Source organism: Terrapene carolina, unplaced genomic scaffold (genome assembly GCF_002925995.2).
Source record: "Terrapene carolina triunguis isolate 2854851 unplaced genomic scaffold, T_m_triunguis-2.0 Scaffold42, whole genome shotgun sequence".
Lineage (NCBI taxonomy): Eukaryota > Metazoa > Chordata > Testudines > Emydidae > Terrapene > Terrapene triunguis.
This window is the reverse complement of record NW_020664393.1, coordinates 25,787,283-25,809,954: the sequence shown is the minus strand read 5'-3', so window position 1 is coordinate 25,809,954 and position 22,672 is coordinate 25,787,283. Positions and strand designations below refer to the sequence as shown.

The following is a 22,672-nucleotide window of genomic DNA, read 5'->3' as shown; positions in this document are numbered from 1 at the left end:
CAGGATTCTCAGATGCACCCTTACGCTAATCCTCTCTCCTGAAAGGGTAGGGAAGATGTTCTGGGGCCTCATGACTTCTGATGGGAGCAACCCTGGATGCCACTCCCTCCCCCGTATGGACCTCTGGCCATATTGGGATCCCTGGCCAGCTTATCATCCGCCATTTTCTAGGGCCCCGACCCTATCCCAGCAGGATAATAAAGCAATCCAAGCTTCTCCTCTTGAGGAACAGGAGACCAGGGTAGACACAGAAGCCATGTCTCAAACCACAATCTCATCTTCTTTGCCGAATGAGACCCTGATGCCTCTTCCTCCACCATCAATGTTTGATGATTTTCAGCAGTTCCAGGACCTCGTTAAGCAGGTGGCAGACTCTCTGCAGATATCCCCTGAGGAGGTCAAAGAATCCCAACACAAGCTGTTGGACATTCTGCACTCTGTGATACCATCTAGAGTTGCCCTCCCTATTAATGAGTCTCTGCTAGAACCATTTAGCAAACCTTGGCTACAATGACACCCACTTGTAAAGGGCTGACAAAAAATATTATGTCCCCATCAAGGACTCTGAATTCCTCTTCTCTCACCCACTTCCCAATTCTCTGGTTATTGACACAGTGAACAAGGAAGGCAAACAACTCAATTAAAAGTCCACTCCCTGCAGCAGAGATTATGAATTATCAAGTGCTGATGGCTAAGTAAAACTTCACCAACTACACAAAGTTTGAATCATTTATTGAACACCTTCCTCCAGATAAAAGGGAACAATTCCAGGCCACTGTTGCTGAGGGACAGTTAGTGGCAAGAAGATTGTTGCAGACAGCTCTCAATGCTGCAGACACTACAGCCCGTTTCATTTCCACAGTTGTGATGGTGCATAGGACTTCCTGGCTACAGTTGTCTGGCTTCCACAAAGAAGTCCAGAATACAGTAGGGGATTTCCCATTTGATGAACTGAAGTTGTTTGCAGAGAACCTTGACAAGTCATTACATACCCTTAAAGATTCCAGGACCACTTTTCGCTCATTAGGCATCTACACTCCTGCAAACAAATGGAAGGTCATCAGATTGCAAACGGCGGAAAGATCCCGCCCTTTGCAATTCTCTGGATTCCAGAGACCCACAGAATTTCCCAGGAAGGAGGCACAGGTTCAAGAGAGAGAGACCCTATAAACCCATCTGATGTGGCTTCACAACAGGTGTCGTCATCAAAATGACACTTTTGACGGGACAGTCGAGGGTTCGAATTCCCCTCTCATTAACCTGCCAGCTTCATTGTTTTGCCCACCTTCACCCATTTGGAAACTGACTCTCCCATTTACAGCATGCATGGGAATATATTATCTTGAACAAATGGGTGCTGGAAGCAATATCAGGCTACACCACTGACTTTCCCTCCCTCTCTCCTCCTCGTTCCCCTTTCCTGCCCCTCTTCAGGGACCCCTCTCACAAGTTCCTAGTAAGACAGAAAATAAACACTCTTCTTTGTTTAGGAGCAATAGAACCAGTACCCGCTCAACACAGGGGAAAGGATGTCTGTTTGAACTGTTTCCTCGTACCAAAGAAGAGCAGTAAGTGGAGACCAATCTTAGATCTGAGACTCCTAAACAAATTCGTGAGATCCACGAAGTTCAGGATGGTGACCCTGGAGGCTATAATTGCATCTCTAGATTTAAGGGATTGGTTTTCTGCCTTCAACCTCTAGTATATGTACTTCCATATAGTGATACACATACCTCACAAGAGATTCCTCTCATTTGTGGTAGGCCAAGATCTTTTTCAGTATCTGGTGCTCCCCTTCCGCCTCTCCTCGGCTCCAAGAATGTTGTAGAACAGTGTTTCTCAACCTTTTTGATACTGGGGACTGGCTCGCTGTCATCCTCAACTGTCATGGACTGCTTGAGAGGGGGGAAAAAATGAACAGTGTTTCACTGGTATTTCTTGCTCTTTTTTCAATATTGCCAGGCCTTTCTTTTTTTGTACTATCTGCATGTAAAGCATTTTTCTTTCTTTCTTACCAACACAGGGCCAATACTCCAGTTCTGTTTGTTTGTTAAAATAAAGTCAAGTTCAATCAGTTATGTGGTATGAAAATGAAGGGTACCAATAATTTTGTCTACAATTGTATACCTCATTTTATACAGATAATTCAATTGATTCAGTTTTAAAACAATAATAAAAAAAAATCAGATGGATTCACTCACCATACTGTTAATGAGATGCTTGTGCCTGTCTTGTAGACACAAGTCTTTCAATCCTGGGATGAATGTTTGACAAGGGCACTCGGAGCATCTTTTCAGTGCTCAGCTGATTGCAGTTTTTTGTTTTCATTGCAGTCATTGCTGAAAATCCAATTTCACAGAGGTATGTGGAATGGAACAGGAGCAAAGTTTTGACAGCGAGTTCACTGAGTTGTGGTTATTCACTTCTGACTGTGATCCAGAAAACAGGTAGAGTAACTTCATGAAACTGTAACTTCAGATCTTCATCACTTGACAGTTCCAGCAACTTGTCTTCCAATGATGATAGAGAGGTCTCAGTTTCTAGAGAGGAGAATTGCTCATGAACCCATTGCTTTCCTTTCGTTGGATCAGAATATGATAGGAAATAGTCCTCGAACATTTGGAGAACTGATTTTAGAAGGGATACCATTATTTCACAGAGGAGAAGCAGATCCACATCTTTACTGTCATCAAGAGCCAGAAATGCAAGAGATGGGAACATGTCATAACAGTCGTGCCTGACTCTCTTTCCAGACTTGGAGCTTTATTTTTTAAAGGTCGTGATCTTGGCAGCCAATACAAAGACACTCGATATACTTCCCCGCATAGAGAGAGTGAACTGATTAAAGTGATCAGATATATCTGCCAAATATGCAAGTTTGGTGAGCCATTGTAAATCCTGAAAGTATGCTGTCAGAGGAGACTTCTTTTGAGACAGAAAGGCTTCAAGTTCACGTTGCAGTTCATACACTCGGATAAATATTTTGCCATGGGATAACCACCACACTTCAGCGAGTAATAATAAGTGATGGTGTTTGAACCCCATTTCTTCACACATTGTAGCAAAGATGCGAGAACTAGTCAATTTGCTTTCACAAAATTCACAATTTTAACAACTATACCGAGGACATCATTAAGCTCTGGAGACCATTTCTTGACTGCCAAGACCTTGATAAATAAAGTAGTGTGTTGCTTGAGCAACTGGTGCAACTTCCATCACTCTTGCTACTACCCCTGAATGTCTGTCTATCATTGTGGCTGCTCCATCTGTGCAAATTCCAACACAGTGGCCCCACTCAAGTCCGTGTCCTGTCACATACACGTTTAGGACCCAGAACATTTCTGCACCTCTTGTGTTTTGTGGCAGTTCTTCACAGCAGGGTTCTTCACATGAAACACGCCTTCATAGGCATAACGCACATAAACAATAAGAAATGCTGCCTTAGAAATGTCCATTGACTTCTCCAACTGAATTGCAAACCAGCTTGACTCTTGCACCCTTTCTATCAACTGAGCTTTGATATCTTCTGCAATATCAGTGATTTGATGTGAGACATTATCATTTGACAGTGGAATGCAACTTGCTTTTTTGGCAGCTGCATCACCCAAGACTTTGTGACAGATATCTATTACTGAATGCACGATTAGCTCTTCACCACCTGTAAATGGTGACTTGCATTTAGCTATGTGTAGGGACAGCAGATATGATGTTTTTAACAAATCTTCATTTAACGTTACTGCATGTGCAATACTTTCTTTTGCCCCTTTACTACTACTTCTTTCCATTGGAAGAATTCCACTGGCTTTTCTTTTACATTTGAATGTTTGGGTTTTTTTGAGTGCTTCCTCATGTCCATTCCATTGTAGGTGCGTGTGCTCGCCACATGCACCGGTGCTGGAAGTTTTTCCCTCAGCAGTATCCGTAGGGGACCATCTCTGGTGCCCTCTCGAGTGGCACCTGTATGGCACAGTATAAGGGATGCCGCATGCTCCCGCTACCCTCAGTTCCTTATTACCGTCAGTGACGGTGCTGGAACATCATCTTGCTTTGGCAAGCTTCCTCTTTCTCAGTCCGTTGATATGAACTTTTCCCTGTAAATAGTAAAAGTCATTAGTTTCCCTTAGTATAGGTAGTTAGTTCGTCCCGGACAGGACTTAGCCTAGAGATGGAGCATGCCCTGATTCCCAGGCTTCAAACCCTGCAATCGCTCTAAAGAAAACGATGCCCGTCAGCAATCCTCATAGTAGCTGTCCGAGATGCCTGGGCAAGACCCATATCAGTGACATCCACCTTGAGGCATCGCAGCTCCCCGGCATCTAGAATGTGCTGGCAGATTGCCTCAGCAGGTCCTTCTTCTCTCCCCACGAGTGGTCCCTCTATCCGGAGGTCGTCCAGGTACTCTTCTGATGGTGGGGAGCTCCCCGAGTGGACCTGTTCGCCACGAGACAGAACAGGAAGTGCCAGCAATTCTGCTCTCTCCAGGGCTTAGGCAAGAACTCCATCTCCGATGCCTTCCTTCTGTCATGGGAAGGGGATCTAATGTACGCATTCCCGCCGATTCCGCTGGTCAGCAGGGACCTAGCAAAGGTCAAAAGAGACAAGGCGAGAGTCGTCATGATTGCCCCAGCATGGCCTCACCAGCACTGGTTCGGCACGCTCATGGACCCTCACAAGACCACAGTCAGCTCCTGCACCCGCCTTCCCTCCCTCCACCTCATGGCTTGGTTGCTGAGTGGCTGAACCCGGAGGAAAGGGCCTGCTCCAGCCAGGTACAACAGGTCCTCTTGGAAAGCAGAAAGCCCTCCACCAGAGCGATTTACCTGGCAAAGTGGAGGCAGCTCTCCTGCTGGGCGAAGAAGCGTGGCATCTCCCCGACACGGTCGCCTGTGCAGTCCATCCTTGATTACCTGCTCCACCTTAAGAAGCAAGGCCTTGCACTTGCCTTCATCAAGGTGCACCTGGTAGACACACTGGTTTTCCACTCACAGGTCCAGGGAAAATCAGTGTTCTCACATGACATGTCTGTCCGGTTCCTGAAAAGACTAGAGCCAGCTCTTCTCACTTGTTCGGGACCCGATTCTGCAATGGGACCTCAACCTCGTCCTCTTGAGGCTCACCGGGCCTCCCTTTGAGCCACTGGCCTCCTGATCCTCGTCACATCTGTCATGGAAGGTAGCTTTTCTTGTAGCCATTACCTCAGTGAGGTGAGTCTCTGAGATTAAAGCCCTCACTTCGGAGCCCCCATACACGGTTTTCTGCAATGACAAGGTCCAGCTGCGACCCCACCCAGCGTTTCGGACTAAGATGGTGTCTCACTTTCGTATTAACCAGGATATCTTTCTCTGGGTTCTCTGTCCAAAGCCGCACTCAACTGCGGAGGAGAGACGGCTGCACACCTTGGATGTCTGGCGCACCCTGGCCTTCTACTTGGAGCGCACCAAGGCCTTCCGCAAGTCGACCCAACTCTTTATTGTGACAGCGGACAGGATGAAAGGCTTACCAGTGTCCTTGCAGAGGATCTCTAACTGAATCACATCATGCATCCGAACCTGTTATGAGTTGGCATGGACCGAACCACCACCTATAATAAAGGCCCACTCGACCAGGGCACAAGCGTCCTTGGCGGCCTTCCTAGTACATGTCCCCATCCAGGACATCTGCAGAACCTCTATGTGGTCATCAGTACACACGTTCATGACGCATTATGCCATTACCAAGCAGGACAGAGATGACGCTGGATTCGGCAGAGCTGTGTTGCAATCGACACATCCATGAACTCTGACCTGCCTCCGGTGGCACTGCTTGGGAGTCACCTACAATGGAATGGACATGAGCAAGCACTCAAAGAAAAGACCTTTACTTGTTTCGTAACTGGTGTTCTTCGGGATGTGTTGCTCCATGTCCATTCCATGACCCACCCTCCTTCCCCACTATCGGAGTTTCCAGCAAGAAGGAACTGAGGGTGGGGGGAGCCGACAGTGCCCCTTATACTGCACCATACGGGCACCACTCCAGAGGGTGCCAGAGTCTGTCCCCTACGGATACCTCTGAGGGAAAAACTTCCGGCACCAGTGCATGTGGCGAGCACACACACCTACAGTGAGCAACACATCTTGAAGAACACTAGTTTCGAAACAGGTAACTGTCTTTTTCAATGTGTCAAATCATTTTTGAAGGTTTCATAGCATCATTTGCTTAGAGTTGTGCCACACACAACACAGAGTTTTCAGTTATTCTACATCCTCACTTGCAACAAATCCATACTCATGTAAGACGAATCATATTTTTGACTGAAGGCCGAACGTTTCCTTTTCTTTTCTCACCCTTCTTCCTTATCATGTTTGGAGTCACTCGCATCTCTGTTTTTCTGAACTTTTGTTAGTCCCAAAAAATCAATCCAGAGGTAACTTCTTTGGCAATGACATTGTCTGATTTAGCTAAGTAAAAGTTTTTTACTAGAACTTAACTTTCACTCACTGCTAACTACTTCCTTCCAACAAATGCATGCAAATGTGCTTTGCATATCAGCACGATGGCAACGTAGTCGGTTTGTTTGTTAATGTTCAGAAATAATTGAATATAGTGATGTGAAATGCAAGCACAAAAAACCCTTTACATTTTAAATATTAATATTCTGTTTTGGGAAAATCTCAGGAACTGTCAAGGAGGCTGCCACGAACCGGTGCCTGTCCACGGATCGGTCGTTGAGAAACACTGTTCTAGAAGGTCCTGTAGGTAGTGACTGCTTACCTGCGTTGTTGGGCTATTGTGGTATTCCTCTACCTTGACGGTTGGCTACTCGGGTCAATCCTACCAAAAGGTGTTATCCGCCACAAGATCAACACTTTCTCTGTTTTTGGAACTGGGCCTTCAGCTGAACATAAAAAAAATCCATACTAACTCCTGTTCAGAATGTACAATTCATAGAGGCCTTCTTGGATTCCCTGACATCCAGGGCATCTTTCCCCATGGACTGGTTCTGGGTATTATCAAGACTTGTCAAAAATGATTCAGGACAGCTCTGACCTCAGTCAAAAACTGCCTTCAGCTTCTGGATCACATAGCAGCTTGCACTGTTGTAACAGAGCATGCCAGGTTACACCTCCACTGTTTCCAGGAGTGGCTCAGAACAGTTTACTCTCCAAACAGATACAGTCTAGACAAGCAAGTGTCTGTTCCCCAGCAGGTACAACATTCCCAAGACTGGTGGAAGATTAAGCATAATGTAGGGGCAGAGGTCCCCTTCTTCCAACCAGTACCAACAGTAACCATGACCACGCATGCCTTTCTGTTAGAATGGAGGGTGCATCTCGGTGCTCTGACAGCACAAAGCAGGTGCTCACCCCAAGAGACCACCCTCCATATCAGCTTTCTAGAGCTCATAGTGGTCAAAAATGCAGGTCTTCATTTCCTTCTTTTCATGAGACCCAGATCCATCAAAGTCATGACAGACACCATGGCTTTCATGTTTTATATCAGTTGCCAAGGAAGGGCAAGATCCCATTTCCTCAGTGCTGAGGCAATAAAATTGTGGAATTGGTTCATAAAGTATCACATAAGGATCTCAGTGTATCTACCTGGCATACAGAATGTTACAACCAACAAACTCAGCATGTGCTTCTCCTAAGACTGATTGGGATTTCGATCCCCAGGTTCTGGTCAGAATCTTTTGGAGTTCAGTGTTTCCAGAAGTAGACCTACAAACAAAAAATGCCATTTTACTCAAGGGGAGAGAGGGGGATTAGCTTGCAATTCCCTGGGGGATGCCTTCCTCCAGCCTTGGATGAAGATAAAAAAGATTAAATAGGACAACTCCAGTATCATTTTAATTACCCCAATGTGGTTAAGGGAAGTATGATTCCCTTATATGTTGCATCTAGCTCTTTTTCCTCCGACAGATCTCCCAATCGTTCCTTAGCTCCTCTCCCAGGATGCCTGTAGTCTGACACATCCCAATTTTGGCATTCTTCACCTCCAAGAGCTGGTACCTCAATGGTTTGTGGAGCTAGAATCATCTTGCTCTGCTGAGTTACAACACGTTCTATTAAATAGTAGAAAATTTTCCACCAGAACTATTTACCTTCAAAAAGTGGACAAGATTTGGCCACCGGTTGAACTCCACAATGCTGATCCAGAATCTGCCCTGCTTCCGCTTGTCCTGGAGTACCTGCTACAGCTTAAGAAATCAGGACTGTCCCTTAATTCCATCAAGGTTTATCTGGCAGCCCTAACAGCCTTTCATACTACTATCAAGGGGCTTTCTTTATTTGCTCACCCCATAACCACAAGGTTCATGAAAGGCCTGGGGAATCTCTTCCCAGCGATAAAAGTTTCTGCTCCTATCTGGGATCTGAACTTGGGTCTCAAAAGCCTCACAACCCCCCACCCCCACCCCCTTGAATCAATGGCCACCTGCTCCTTCCTGAATTTATCTAGGAAAACAGCCTTTCTAGTGGCATCTTAATGGCAGATCCTCCCCTTTCACAATGTTCTACAAGAATAAGGTGTTCTTACAACCCAAGTTTCTTCCGAAAGCGACTTCCGAATTGCAACTGAATCAGATCATATACCTGCAAGTTTCTTTCCAAAATCGCATACTTCCAACCTGGAGATTGTTCTCCATACTCTAGATGTCAGGAGGGTATTATCCTTCTATCTGAATAGAGCTAAACCATTCTGTAAATCCAATAGACTGTTTCAGTTGCAGGCAGGTCAAAGGACCCTGAGCTCAATCCACCAAATCAGGGATCGGCAACCTTTGGCATGCAGCCCATCACCCCCGCGCTGCTTCCTGCAGCCCCCATTGGCCTGGAGCGGCGAACCGTGGTCAGTGGGAGCCGCGATTGGCCGAACCTGCGGACGTGGCAGGTAAACAAACTGGCCCGGCCTGCCAGGGGGCTTACCCTGGCGGGCCGCGGGCCAAAGGTTGCCGATCCCTGCACCAGATCATGTAATGTCTTATGCTGAATAGATGTGTAAATATTCCAAAACTGGCTTTCCCATCATACCTGGGAAGGTACTTAACCTAAATCTTATTCAGCCCTCTTCATAATGTTTCATTATTCGCAGACAGTTACTGCTCAACAGGATATGCGAATCAACTTTTTTTAAGCTGAAACCTCTGCATGAATTTAAACAAATCAGTTGTCTGGTGGGCCTGAGAAGTTGGCATCCCTCCCGCCCCAGAATTTGTATTTAACTTTGGAATTTGAACATGCATGCACACTCATGTTGTAATTACCACACCCAGGTGTTCTCAGTAGGTTTCTTCCCTATAAGAGTGCTAAAGGGGAAATGCAGGGATGCTATCTTAAAAACAAATACACAAAAAAACCTTGCTGATGTATTTGGATGCCAGTAAAGAAACAATTTCTGCACAAAAAATCCTATACAGTATCCAGATTACATATAATCTTAACAATTGTGATTTCAAAGCAGTTTTGGATTTGATTTATGTTTATAGCCCTTCCTGTCAACTTTATTTTTAACAGAATTTTTTCTATACTTTTTTAATTGGCAGGCAGTTTTAGTTTTGTGTTTAGACATCCATAGGTTCACTCTCAAGAGACAGGAGCCAAACTGGAGAGGAGGCAGCAGTGTTGATATTGGCAGTTGACAAGGGCCCACAGAGGAAAAACTGGGACTTGAAGTGTTGGTGGAGATGGAAATTTGGTTTTGAACTTGCATAGGCTACAGTTTTATTCCAGGGACTGGGACCTGGAAACTTGGATAAGTTGGGAGGAATATATGAGGAGAAAGCAACAGAGGTGGTTATGGTAGACATGAAATGGGAAACGCAGCAGGAAGTCAGAAACTGCTATTCTCTCTGGAAGGTGTTAAACTTCATACAAAATAATTAGGCAGTAACTTTAAGGCACAGTTCTCTGTCCAATGGTCATTTGAATTTATTTACTGAGAGTGTCGGTTGACTATCGGATGTCTCTTCAGTGATCCTAGTCCAGCTCTTGGTAGGTTGTCATAGAATCATAGAGGATATGGGTTGGAAGAGACCTCAAGAGGTCATCTAGTACTACTAGCTCAAAGCAGGACCAACCCCAACTAAGTCCACATCCTAACTTTCAGTTTTAAATGTGCAAGTGGGTTCAGTTGAGAGCCCAAGAACTGTAGAATCTGAACTACCTTCTGAATCCCTTGAGGTAGTTTTTCTAAGTGAAGTATTGTGGGGCCAAATAGGGAAACTTGTAGTATTTCCTCTGTAAACTAAAATGAAATGTTATTGTTTTCTTCCCAAAAAAATGCTGTTTGCCCATTTCTAGATGTGGTGATGAAACACACCACAAAGTGAAGGAACATTGGGAATGCATAAAGAGGGCACTTTGGTTTCTCTGCTGTTTTGCAGGTGTTTCAGGTATTGAATGAAAAGAAGCAGCTGTATGCTGTCAAATATGTGAATCTTGAAGAAGCAGATCAACTGACTGTTGAGAGTTATAAGAATGAAATTGCTCATTTGAATAAGCTACAGCAACATAGTGATAAGATCATCCGACTTTATGATTAGTGAGTAAACATTTTAAAATAAGTTAAGTTTTCAAAATATTCCTCAAAGCAGTTACTCTCTAAAATTTAATTTCAGTATGATGATAGCACTTATTATTTATTTTAGTGAAATCACTGAACAGCATATCTACATGGTAATGGAATGTGGAAATATTGATCTCAATAGCTGGCTTAAAAAGAAAAAGACTATTAATCCATGGGAACGAAAGAGCTACTGGAAAAATATGTTGGAAGCCGTTCACACAATCCACGAACATGGTATTGCTAAATATTTCTAGATATTAATGTAGTATGTGTCGTAGAGATCAAATGGATTTTACAGAGTTTGGAGGGGTAGCCGCTTTCTGTGCTGGTACAAGCTGGGAGCCTTTTTGAATTGGTGGCTTTATAGCAGAGTCCTTGAGTTTTTGTTTATTTTGTGTATTTCAGAGCAATTCTGATATAGTCCAGAGGCCATATATCCCTCCGGAAATGAAGTACCACAGTAGTAGAATCCTAGAATCATAGAATATCAGGGTTGGAAGGGACCTCAGGAGGTCATCTAGTCCAACCCCCTGCTCAAAGCAGGACCAATTCCCAACTAAATCATCCCAGCCAGGGCTTTGTCAAGCCAGGCCTTAAAAACCTCCAAGGAAGGAGACTCCACCATCTCCCTAGGTAACGCATTCCAGTGCTTCACCACCCTCCTAGTGAAATAGTGTTTCCTAATATCCAACCTGGACCTCCCCCACTGCAACTTGAGACCATTGCTCCTTGTTCTGTCATCTGCCACCACTGAGAACAGCCGAGCTCCATCCTCTTTGGAACTCCCCTTCAGGTAGTTGAAGGCTGCTATCAAATCCCCCCTCATTCTTCTCTTCTGGAGACTAAACAATCCCAGTTCTCTCAGCCTCTCCTCATAAGTCATGTGCTCCAGACCCCTAATCATTTTTGTTGCCCTCCGCTGGACTCTTTCCAATTTTTCCACATCCTTCTTGTAGTGTGGGGCCCAAAACTGGACACAGTACTCCAGATGAGGCCTCACCAATGTCGAATAAAGGGGAACGATCACGTTCCTCGATCTGCTGGCAATGCCCCTACTTATACAGCCCAAAATGCCGTTAGCCTTCTTGGCAACAAGAGCACACTGTTGACTCATATCCAGCTTCTCGTCCACTGTGACCCCTAGGTCCTTTTCTGCAGAACTGCTACCTAGCCATTCGGTCCCTAGTCTGTAGCAGTGCATGGGATTCTTCCGTCCTAAGTGCAGGACTCTGCACCTGTCCTTGTTGAACCTCATCAGGTTTTTTTTGGCCCAATCCTCTAATTTGCCTAGGTCCCTCTGTATCCGATCCCTACCCTCTAGTGTATCTACCACGCCTCCTAGTTTAGTGTCATCTGCAAACTTGCTGAGAGTGCAGTCCACACCATCCTCCAGATCATTAATAAAGATATTAAACAAAACCGGCCCCAGGACCGACCCTTGGGGCACTCCGCTTGAAACCGGCTGCCAACTAGACATGGAGCCATTGATCACTACCCATTGAGCCCGACGATCTAGCCAGCTTTCTATCCACCTTACAGTCCACTCATCCAGCCCATACTACTTTAACTTGGTGGCAAGAATACTGTGGGAGACCTTATCAAAAGCTTTGCTAAAGTTAAGGAATAACACATCCACTGCTTTCCCCTCATCAACAGAGCCAGTTATCTCATCATAGAAGGCAATTAGGTTAGTCAGGCACGACTTCCCCTTGGTGAATCCATGCTGACTGTTCCTGATCACTTTCCTCTCCTCTAAGTGTTTCATAATTGATTCCTTGAGGACCTGCTCCATGATTTTTCCAGGGACTGAGGTGAGGCTGACTGGCCTGTAGTTCCCCAGATCCTTCTCCTTCCCTTTTTTAAAGATGGGCACTACATTAGCCTTTTTCCAGTCATCCGGGACCTCCCCCGATCGCCATGAGTTTTCAAAAATAATGGCTGATGGCTCTGCAATCTCATCCGCCAACTCCTTTAGCACCCTCGGATGCAGCGCATCCGGCCCCATGGACTTGTGCTCGTCCAGTTTTTCTAAATAGTCCCGAACCACTTCTTTCTCCACAGAGGGCTGGTAACCTCCTCCCCATGCTGTGCTGCCCAGTGCAGCAGTCTGGGAGCTGACCTTGTTTGTGAAGACAGAGGCAAAAAAAGCATTGAGTACATTAGCTTTTTCCACATCCTCGGTCACTAGATTGCCTCCCTCATTCAGTAAGGGGCCCACACTTTCCTTGACTTTCTTCTTGTTGCTAACATACCTGAAGAAACCCTTCTTGTTACTCTTAACATCTCTTGCTAGCTGCAACTCCAAGTGTGATTTGGCCTTCCTGATTTCACTCCTGCATGCCTGAGCAATAGTTTTATACTCCTCCCTGGTCATTTGTCCAATCTTCCACTTCTTGTAAGCTTCTTTTTTGCGTTTAAGATCAGCAAGGATTTCACTGTTTAGCCAAGCTGGTCGCCTGCCATATTTACTATTCTTTCTACACATCGGGATGGTTTGTTCCTGCAACCGCAATAAGGATTCTTTAAATACAGCCAGCTCTCCTGGACCCCTTTGCCCTTCATGTTATTCTCCCAGGGGATCCTGCCCATCTGTTCCCTGAGGGAGTCAAAGTCTGCTTTTCTGAAGTCCAGGGTCCGTATTCTGCTGCTCTCCTTTCTTCCTTGTGTCAGGATCCTGAACTCGACCATCTCATGGTCACTGCCTCCCACATTCCCATCCACTTTTGCTTCCCCTACTAATTCTTCCCTGTTTGTGAGCAGCAGGTCAAGAAAAGCTGTCCCTAGTTGGTTCCTCCAGCACTTGCACCAGGAAATTGTCCCCTACACTTTCCAAAAACTTCCTGGACTAAAACGCTTGCAAAATAGTGTCAACACTCTGTTCAGTGGTAACCAGGTCACAGATATAAGGCTTGGAGTAGAAGCAGACTTAGTCTTTTTTCTTTGTTTATGTGGTGTTCATGCCTTTTAGTTAACTCTCAATTTGACTGCTGTGACATATTCCCTTATTTCCGATGTAACGCCCTTCCATTCCCTTGCAAGAGGAAAAAAAAAATTCTCACCCACCGACTGGATCACATCATTCCTCCCTGTATCTCTTGCTGATATTTTATGTCAGATTCAAGCTGCTTGTCCTCTCCTTTTAAGGCTTTATTTAACTCTACCCTTTCTTCTGTTCTTTGTTTTCCTCTCACATTCTCACCCTGCCTCCTTAAATCTGATAACTAACATTGCTTCAGTTTCCTTTTCTCACTACCGTCTCTATGCTGCTTTCCTTGCTGACCCATATGCCCGATATGCCCCCTGTCTGTGTGCACCAGACTGAAAGGGCAAGATAGGAATTATTTATATTGTAAATGAGGTGAATAAGATAGATCAGGAGCATCTGTCATTTTTCATACTACAAAATAAGGGAACATTCAAAGAAAATGGAAGATGGCAAATTCAAAACTAATGAAGTAAAATGCTTATTTCACTCACATGTAACTAAACTGGATGCTACAGGATGTCATTGAGACCAAGAACTTGGCAATATTCAAAGGGAAATTGGATGACTACATGAATAACAAGAATATCTAGAGTTAAAAGAAGAGCATTGAACGGGAAGTCTCATGCTTCAGGGTTTAAGCCAATCTCTAATTATTAAGGATTAAGCTGGGAGAGGTGGATTATCCCATGTCAGTATTTCTGCACCTTCTAAGAAATCTGATGCTGACTATTGTGTGAGATGGTGTCGCGGGGCTGATACACTCTGTCACCCCATGAGGGCAGGGGAGGGGTGTGTCACAGTCCTGCGATCAAATTTGAAGGGGTGCCCCGGGTCTCAGGGACCTCAGTGCTTAATGCGACCCTTGATAGCAGGGCAATGCAGCCTATTGGCCAAAATCAGTACCACAGCTATTGCTGTCAGGGCAGTGCAGCCAGAGGCAATACTACAGCCCCTGCTGTCCGGGCAGTGGGGCCCAGTGGCCAGGGTCAATACTATAGCCCCTGCTGTCAAGGCAGTGTGGCCCAATGGCCAGGGTCAATACTATAGCCCCTGCTGTCAAGGCAGTGTGGCCCAGTGGCCAGGGTCAATACTATAGCCCCTGCTGTCAAGGCAGTGTGGCCCAATGGCCAGAGTCAGTACTACTGGTGAGCTGGGCCATCACCCCGGGGTGGGTAGTGGCCAGGATAGGGGGACCAGGCCCGCCCTCTCCACCGGGTCCCAACCTAGGGCCCTGTTGGTGATGGGTTTGCCCGCCACTAGCTCGGCAGGGGTCCGACTGAAACACGCCGAGCCTTTGTCTGTCACCATTTCCCCGCAAAGCCTCCCTGGGTCACTTCCTACCTGAGTCTCTGGAGTCCTCCGTCTCTGGGATTCTCTGGTCTCTCCCCTCTCCGCGACGTCCCATGCCGGTGTGTCAGGGTCTGTCTCTGACTGGCTGGCCTCTGCATCTTGGAGTGCAGGCGGTCCTTCCTCAGGAACTCCTTCCCCACTGGCGGTCAGCCCAGACTGAGCTGCTCTGCTAGCTTTTATATCCTGCTTCCAGCTGGAGCATGTGTGGCCTCCTCAGCTAAGAGAGAAGGGTTAACCCCTGCTGTAGCAGTGTGAGGCTGATGCACTTTCCCCCTTAAGATGGCGTCCAGGGACGGTGCCTCTTCCCCTTCTCCTCCTCCCACCCGGGAGAAGAAGTCCGCATTCTCATGGGCCTTCCCTGGCCAGTGCAGCACATGGAAGGAGTAGGGCTGGAGTGATAGGTACCAGCGCACGATTCATGCGTTAGTTTCCTTCATACTATTAATCCATCGGAGGGATGCTTGGTCAGTTACCAGAGAAAAAGGGTTCCCCAAGAGGTAATACCTTAAGGCGTCGACCGCCCACTTAACGGCCAGGGCCTCCCATTCTGTTGTGGAGTAGCGGATCTCCTGGGGGTACAGGATGGGGTGTTCCTCCCCCTCCAACTCTTGCGACAGCACTGCTCTCAGCCCTACCTCTGAAGTGTCCGTCTGGAGGGTGAAGGGTTTAGTGAAGTCAGGCTGGTCCAGTAGCGGCTCCTGGGTCAGCCACTCTTGTAGGGACTGGAAGGCGGCCTCAAAGTCTTTTGACCACTGGACTTTCCATGGCTGGGAGCTCTTTGTCAAGTCCATCAGTGGGGTGGCAAGCATGGCAAAGTTGGGCACAAACCGGCAGTAATACCCTGCCAAAACTAAGAATTGCCATACTTGCCATTTTGTCGTGAGGGTAGGGTAGCCCCGTAAGGCCTGCACCTTGTCCACTAAGGGGCGTAGTTTTTCCCTACCCACGGTGTAGCCCAAGTAAGTCACCTCTCGCTGGCCCAAGTGACACTTGTCCGGGTTCGTGGTGAGGCCCACGTCTCCCAGGACTTGCAGCACGCTGTCGAGGTGTTGGAGATGTTCCTCCCAGCCAGCGCTAAAGATGACAATATTGTCGATGTACGCAGTAGTGTATGAATTATGGGGACTCAGTATTTGGTTCATGAGCCCTTGGAAGGTGGCTGCGGCCCCATGCAAAGCAAAAGGCATCATGGTAAATTGGTAGGGGTCAAAGGGTGTAGGAAAGGCTGTCTTCTCCCGGGAAGCTGATGTCAAGGGGATCTGCCAATATCCCTTGGTTAGGTCTAAGATGGAGATAAATTCCGCGTCGCCTAGCCGCTCGAGCAGTTTGTCCACTCGGGGCGTGGGGTATGCGTCGAACCGGGAGATGGCATTCACCTTTCTGAAGTCAATGCAGAACCTGATGGCTTCATCAGGCTTGGGAACCAGTACTATGGGGCTCCACCACTCACTCTTGGACTCCTCAATCACTTCCAGGGCTAGAATCATCTCTAGTTCCTTCTGCACAACCCCCCCACATCTTCTTGGGGAGCGGGCAGTGGTTATCTCTTACCTTCTGTCCGGGGATCGTAGCAGTGTGATGGCTGATCACATGTTTTTTTCCCTGGCCGGGCCGACAAGACGGTGGGGAAGGCAGATACTAACTGCCGTACCTGTTCCTGCTGATGGGTATCGAGCTCCTGGCCAATTGCCTTTGGTCCTGGCTCCGTGGGTTTGTCGGCCAGTGACCCCAGCTCAGGCTCTGGTGGGTACGGGGCAATCATCAGGCCCTCACGTTCCTTCCAGGCCTTAAGGAGGTTCATGTGGTAGACCTGTGCATCTCTCCGACGCCCTGGCATCCGCATTTCATAGTTGACGGGCCCTACCCGTCTGGTCACCTCAAAGGAGCCCTGCTACTTGGCCAGCAGCTTAGACTCCAAGGAGGGTAATAACAACAGGACCCAGTCTCTGGGCTCAAAGACCCTCATCTTCATTCCCCTGTTGTACTGGTTCTCTTGATTGTGTTGGGCCTGTAACATGTTCTCCTGTGCCAAGGTACCCAGCTCTTGGAGCCGTTCCCGCAACCGTAGTATGTACTGGACAGACCCCCTAACTCGGCTTTCCTGTTCTTCCCATGTCTCTCTCAGGAGCTCTAGGATTCCCCTGGGCTGCCTCCTATAGAGGATTTCAAATGGGGAAAACCTGGTGGAGGCCTGTGGAACCTCTTGCATGGCGAAGAGGAGCATGGGGAACAACTTGTCCCAGTGCTTGTCCTCCACGAACTTTCTCAGCATCGACTTCAGGGTCCTGTTAAATCGCTCCACTAACCCATCCGTCTGGGGGTGGTAGACCGAGGAGGGACAGCCTCTGGGTACCGCATCACGTAGTCGACCACGACGAGGATATACTTGTGGCCCGTATTGCTCTTCTCCAGCGGCCCCACCAACTCTAGGCCAATACGCTCAAAGGGGATCCTGACCCCGGGCAAAGGCACAAGGGGGGCCCTCGGTACCCCCTTCTGGCCGGCCTTCTGACACTTGGGCAAGAGGTGCAGTAGTCCCACACTTCTTGGTGTATACCAGGCCAAAAAAATCTTTGGGGCAACCCGCTGCAGTGTTTTCTCCCTCCCCAGGTGCCCGTCCCTGGCATCTGTATCTCATTGTCAGTGGGCCTGGCGACATACCTCCTTCCCCGTTGGCGATCAGCCCAGATTGAGCTGCTCTACTGGCTTTTATATCCTGCTTCCAGCTGGAGCATGCCCAGCAGAGGGGCGGGGTGTGTGAGTGTGGCCTCAGCTAAGAGAGAAGGGTTAAGCCCTACTGTACCTTTGTGAGACTGATACATCCCGTCACAGATGGTATATAGGACAAGATGAACTATGAGCCTGATACAATATGGAGAATTCTGTGTTCTTATTCAGTGGCATAATGGAACTAAATAAAAATGCCTAAATTCCATATCAATGTTATTTGAATCTACCTCCATTAAATATCCTTCATTCCCATTTTCTCCCCCCTCCCTACAAAACACATAACCGACTCCTAGAACATAAAACTAGTTGATGACCTATTCAACAAAGATTTTGGGTTTTGGTTTGTTTTGCTGTTTTTGTCCAGGTGGCCTGTCTCCATGGGCCTTGGATGATGATGTCCAGGTGGCACACAGCAAATCTCTCTTTCCCCCTCCCCCATGTGTACCGAGAAAGGGGAGAGCTTGTCCCTGGCTTGTTTCTGGTACCCTGGACCTTTTCTGCTTTTCTATTTTTGAGGCAGCCCAGCTCATCAGACTACACTTAGGATTTCTAGATTTACCACTTTCTGGCTGTAAACTGGACTCTAGTTCTATCTCCATGGAACAGTTCAGGGTGTATGCACCCCAGTTGTCTCAGATTCTCCTTATAAGTAAAATTGGAGTTAAAGGGGCAGCTGCAAGCAGGTCCCACCAAGGCAAAGAAATGCTAAACAAAATGTCAGTCACTTGGCTGCAGCAAAAGTACTGAATTCTGCAGCATTTTGGAAAATGCCCAATTCTGTGACCTTGAAATCATAATGCCCATGGGGCCTTGATTGAGAGTAATAGTGCAAGTCATACCTCTTGGAGATATTGTTTGACTATCTGCAGACTCAGGTAGTTCACATTTTCATGATTTTTACTGCAATTGTTAAGGACTGAAAACGTCTAATTTTATTTTTTTAAATTAAATCTGAGATTCTACAGCACAATTCAGCAGCAAGGGGTACATTTTTATCCAAAGAATACATTGGTTCCTGCTCAAAAGTTTAATTGATACATTTGTGGGGAGGGCCAAAAAATCATACATACTTGGTACACCTATACCCCGATATAACGCGACCCAATATAACACGAATTTGGATATAACATGGTAAAGCAGCGCTCCGGGGGTGCGGGGCTGCACACTCCGTCGGATCAAAGCAAGTTTGATATAACTCGGTTTCACCTATAACGCGGTAAGATTTTTTGGCTCCCCAGGACAGCGTTATATTGGGGTAGAGGTGTAGTTTAAAATTTATGTCTTAGTTGGATTAATCTTGGAGTTTTCTTACCTTGCAGGCATTGTGCACAGTGATCTGAAACCAGCAAACTTTCTGATAGTTGATGGAATGCTAAAACTAATTGATTTTGGCATTGCGAACCAAATGCAGCCAGATGTGACAAGCATTGTTAAAGATTCACAGGTGAAATATTTTTAGTAGATGGAGTACTGTGTTTTATAAAATGTAATTTCTGTGTCTGCTACGTTAAGTGATCTACCAACCTAAAGAAAACAACAAACATTAGAATTTTGTGCTACACAGTACTTTTTATGTTTCTGTAGATAAGGTATGCGCTAACAAAACTTAAGCTACTTATTATTATTTAGAGTGAATTTCTGTGCTTATTGCATGCATATTGTTAACTTTAAAGTATAGACCACTGAAAGCTAGAACATGGCAGAAATACTCACCCAGATTCTCAGTCTGGAATGTTGCTTTTCAAGGCTTTTATTAGACCGCAAACTGTCAAAAGAAATTTTTCAAGTTAATTAGATTCCATTAAACACTTGGTTAATTTAAAAATATATATGTTTTTTATTACTAGGTTGGCACAATTAATTACATGCCACCAGAGGCAATCAAAGATATGTCTTCCTATGGAGAAAATGGGAAATCAAGATCAAAGGTAACATATTCTCTCTCTCTCTCTCTCTCTCTCTCTCTCTCTCTCTCTCTCATATTCATATATATATATATATATATAAATAAATAAAAATGATAAAGGGGGAAATATTCCAGACATTTTGATGAAACAAAAGCTATTTCATCAAGGCAACTGGATAGACTCACAGGCTAGGTACATGCTTGCTTTTACCTTGGAGGTGAAGGGGAGTAGGGCAGTCTCGAGTGGCAACAGATGGGTGGGTATGATTGAGGTGCTAAATAAAGAAAGAGATGGGGAATTGAGAAATTATGATCTCCGATCAAAAGGAAAGACAGGAAAAAGTAGATTGAAGCTAGAAGGAAAGGAAGATAGGATAGTAGGAGACTCTTGTAGAATAAGCTATGTTAATCCTTTTTTAAAAGGAAGCTGGCTGTCAATGTTCTAGTTAAATACTGTGCATGAGAAATTGTGCATTCCTTTAAAAATAGAAATGGGGCTTCATGGGAGACATAGCCAGGTATAACTTTCAGTCTGGCTAGTAATTTTATGCGCTCTGGCCAGTAAGGATGAAATAAACTTCTTCAAGCCCAGACAGTAAGAAAATCTTTTTGCAAACTTTTATCTTATGCCTTTATACTACTGCCTATCACTGTAGTATCTGCTGTTGATATTGATTTTACATGAAAGGGACTCAAAGTCCCTTGTGGACATTATGGAGTCTCTAGCACTTCTCTCTTTTGGGAATCAAAACCCTGCTTGAGGTAGGCTTTTTTGTTTTCATGTTGTGAGAGTCACTTATGGTGAAAGGCTTTCTCGGAGGGAGGTTTTGCAATGTTCCCTAAAGATGGTCCTCCAGCAATTTGTTCCCTAGCTGGATCCACTTGACCAAGAATGGTTTGTCCCCAGCTCTCACATGCTTTGTGATCTCTGTTGTTTTAAAGGATCATAGCTATTACAGTGGTTCATAAATCAAAATTTAGTCTTTCATGTAGCTAGGGCTTGATCCACTAATTACTTTGAAAATTAGGACCCAAGCCTCAAACCAGCATCTGGAGCTGACTGGGAGCCCTTGGAGGGACGTTAGCATAGATCTGATGTGTTCAGTGTCCAGAGCCATGGAGAAATTAGGCAACCTCATTCTGTGCCATCTGGACCTGTGGGTCATCTTCAGATACAATGAGTTGCAGTAATCCATTTTGGAGGTGACAGATGCATGTATTATAATGGCCATGTCATCATCTGCGAGGAAGGGGTGAAGTTTCCTAGCAAGCTGGAGGTGAAAGGTGTTTTTGGAAACTATTATTTGGTTATTCAAGTGTAGTGAGAAGTCAAACACAATACCAAGTCTTTGCACAGCTGTGATGAATGGGGGCTGTATGCCTCTGATGGAAGGTGGGGACAATAAGCTGGGCCATTTCTTCAAAGTGTTCTCTCTTCAACCAGCATCACTTTGGTCTTACCTCAGTTCGGTTTGAGCCAGCTGCTCTTTATCCTAGAGCTAATTTCTTGTAAGCATTCTGACATGTTAGTAGTGGTGGCATCAGTTGAGAATGAGATATATAGCTGAATGTCATCAGCATACTGCTTCTAGTGGAGTTAATGTTTTATACACACTTTACTTCCAAAAAATTATAATTTTGGCAAAATTGTATCTTTTCAGGTTGAAACTTTTAAATCTTAATCTCAAGCTTAGGGTAAATTTGATTTGGTTGTGTTTGATTTGAGGCTGCTCAATTATAGCTATAGTAATATTTAGTGCACAGATTTAAATAACCCTTTCAAATAGTATTAAGTTAGGATGTTTCAGATCTACAGGAGGATTCACTTTCTCTCATTATCCACAATATGACATTTTGGTATGTTGATATTATAATATGGGTATAAGGTTGTGCTAAGGTTTCACCTCTGATCTTAACAATTTTGGCAGAATGGTGAAATGAAGATGTGGGATTTTTTCATCTACCGTTCTTGTTAGCATTTTAAAAATAGCTACTCTAACTTAGCTCAGTAATGGTCTGTAAGATCTTTGCACAAAGAGGTTACTGAAGTGAGCACCTTGCATGACCATCTGAGCCATATACCAAAGTACATTGCCCACCACATCTGGGTTAGTATTAAACTTACTGGGTGAGATTCTGTGCTGCACTTCTGAGAGATGCAGCAAAGAACTCTCAGCCCAATGGGAAAAGCAGATAAAGATGGGTTTAAGCCATCTTTGCACCTTCCCAGTCCTGGGCTGCTCCAGGCAATGGAGCAGTCCCCTAGCACAAGTTAAACTGTCCTGGTAGCCTGTCTAAAGTATGACAGCCTTCCAGGGCTGCCATACAGGCCAGAGTGCTGCAGGCTGTGGTCCCTGCCCTGACATGTCCCTCCCACCCTCCCATTTGCCTCTTATACCAGGGCTTGCCTGGGGTCCTCAAAGACAGGCTTACAGGCTGTGTTCTGCAGTGCCGGGGCCGAGGGATTCCGCCCTCGACCAAATACTGTTCTTTAAGGATGTTTTTGTGCTGCTCTGGCCCTCTTACCTTGCCTGACAGAGGGTGAAGCTTTCACCCCATATATTAATCAAAGGCTTCATTCATAAGATCCTGCATGAAGGGTCCTGGCTTAGGAATGTAATATTTCTAATTTTTGATCAAAGCCCAATGCATGTCGGGTAAGTAATATGGCATGGTGGTTGTGCCAGTGTCCTCCTATGACATCTGTAGACAAAAAGTAAGTTCTGTAGAAAACACAGATGCCTAGTGAAATGTCTTCATTTTAAAAATAAAGACAGCCCTACTCACTGGGATGCAACTTTTATTAAACAGCCACTAACTTACCTTTCCTTCTAAGAGATCCATGTTGGTGGTTATCAGATCCTCTGGCTTTGGAATCAGTAGTCTCTTCCCATTTATAATTTGATCATACACAGGCGATGGGGTTAGTGGGGAAAACGCTGATGAAAAGAACTTCTGTATTGTTGTCAGGGTAATATATCTCAATTGAGGCTAAACTGTGTCTCCTCCTCCCACTCCCCAATGACTGATTGATATGGAGGCAGTTCTGGGATCATGTACCACCAAAAACAAAACCCCAAACAAACAAAAAACCCCAAACCCCTACATTATCATATCCCAGATAATGCAGTTGGTTGTTTGCTTTCTTTTCTTCACCA

At 45.7% G+C, this 22,672-nt stretch overlaps 1 protein-coding gene across 1 annotated transcript in view; it reads left to right on the top strand.

Annotated features, from left to right (window-relative positions):
• TTK (TTK protein kinase) overlaps positions 1 to 22,672 on the top strand; it is a 99,219-nt gene that overhangs the window by 59,536 nt on the left and 17,011 nt on the right. The window contains exons 15-18 of the mRNA XM_024194663.2: positions 10,361 to 10,518; positions 10,625 to 10,776; positions 18,928 to 19,052; positions 19,456 to 19,536. Coding sequence (XP_024050431.2) covers positions 10,361 to 10,518; positions 10,625 to 10,776; positions 18,928 to 19,052; positions 19,456 to 19,536 — 516 coding nt within the window. The remainder of the gene's footprint in view (positions 1 to 10,360; positions 10,519 to 10,624; positions 10,777 to 18,927; positions 19,053 to 19,455; positions 19,537 to 22,672) is intronic.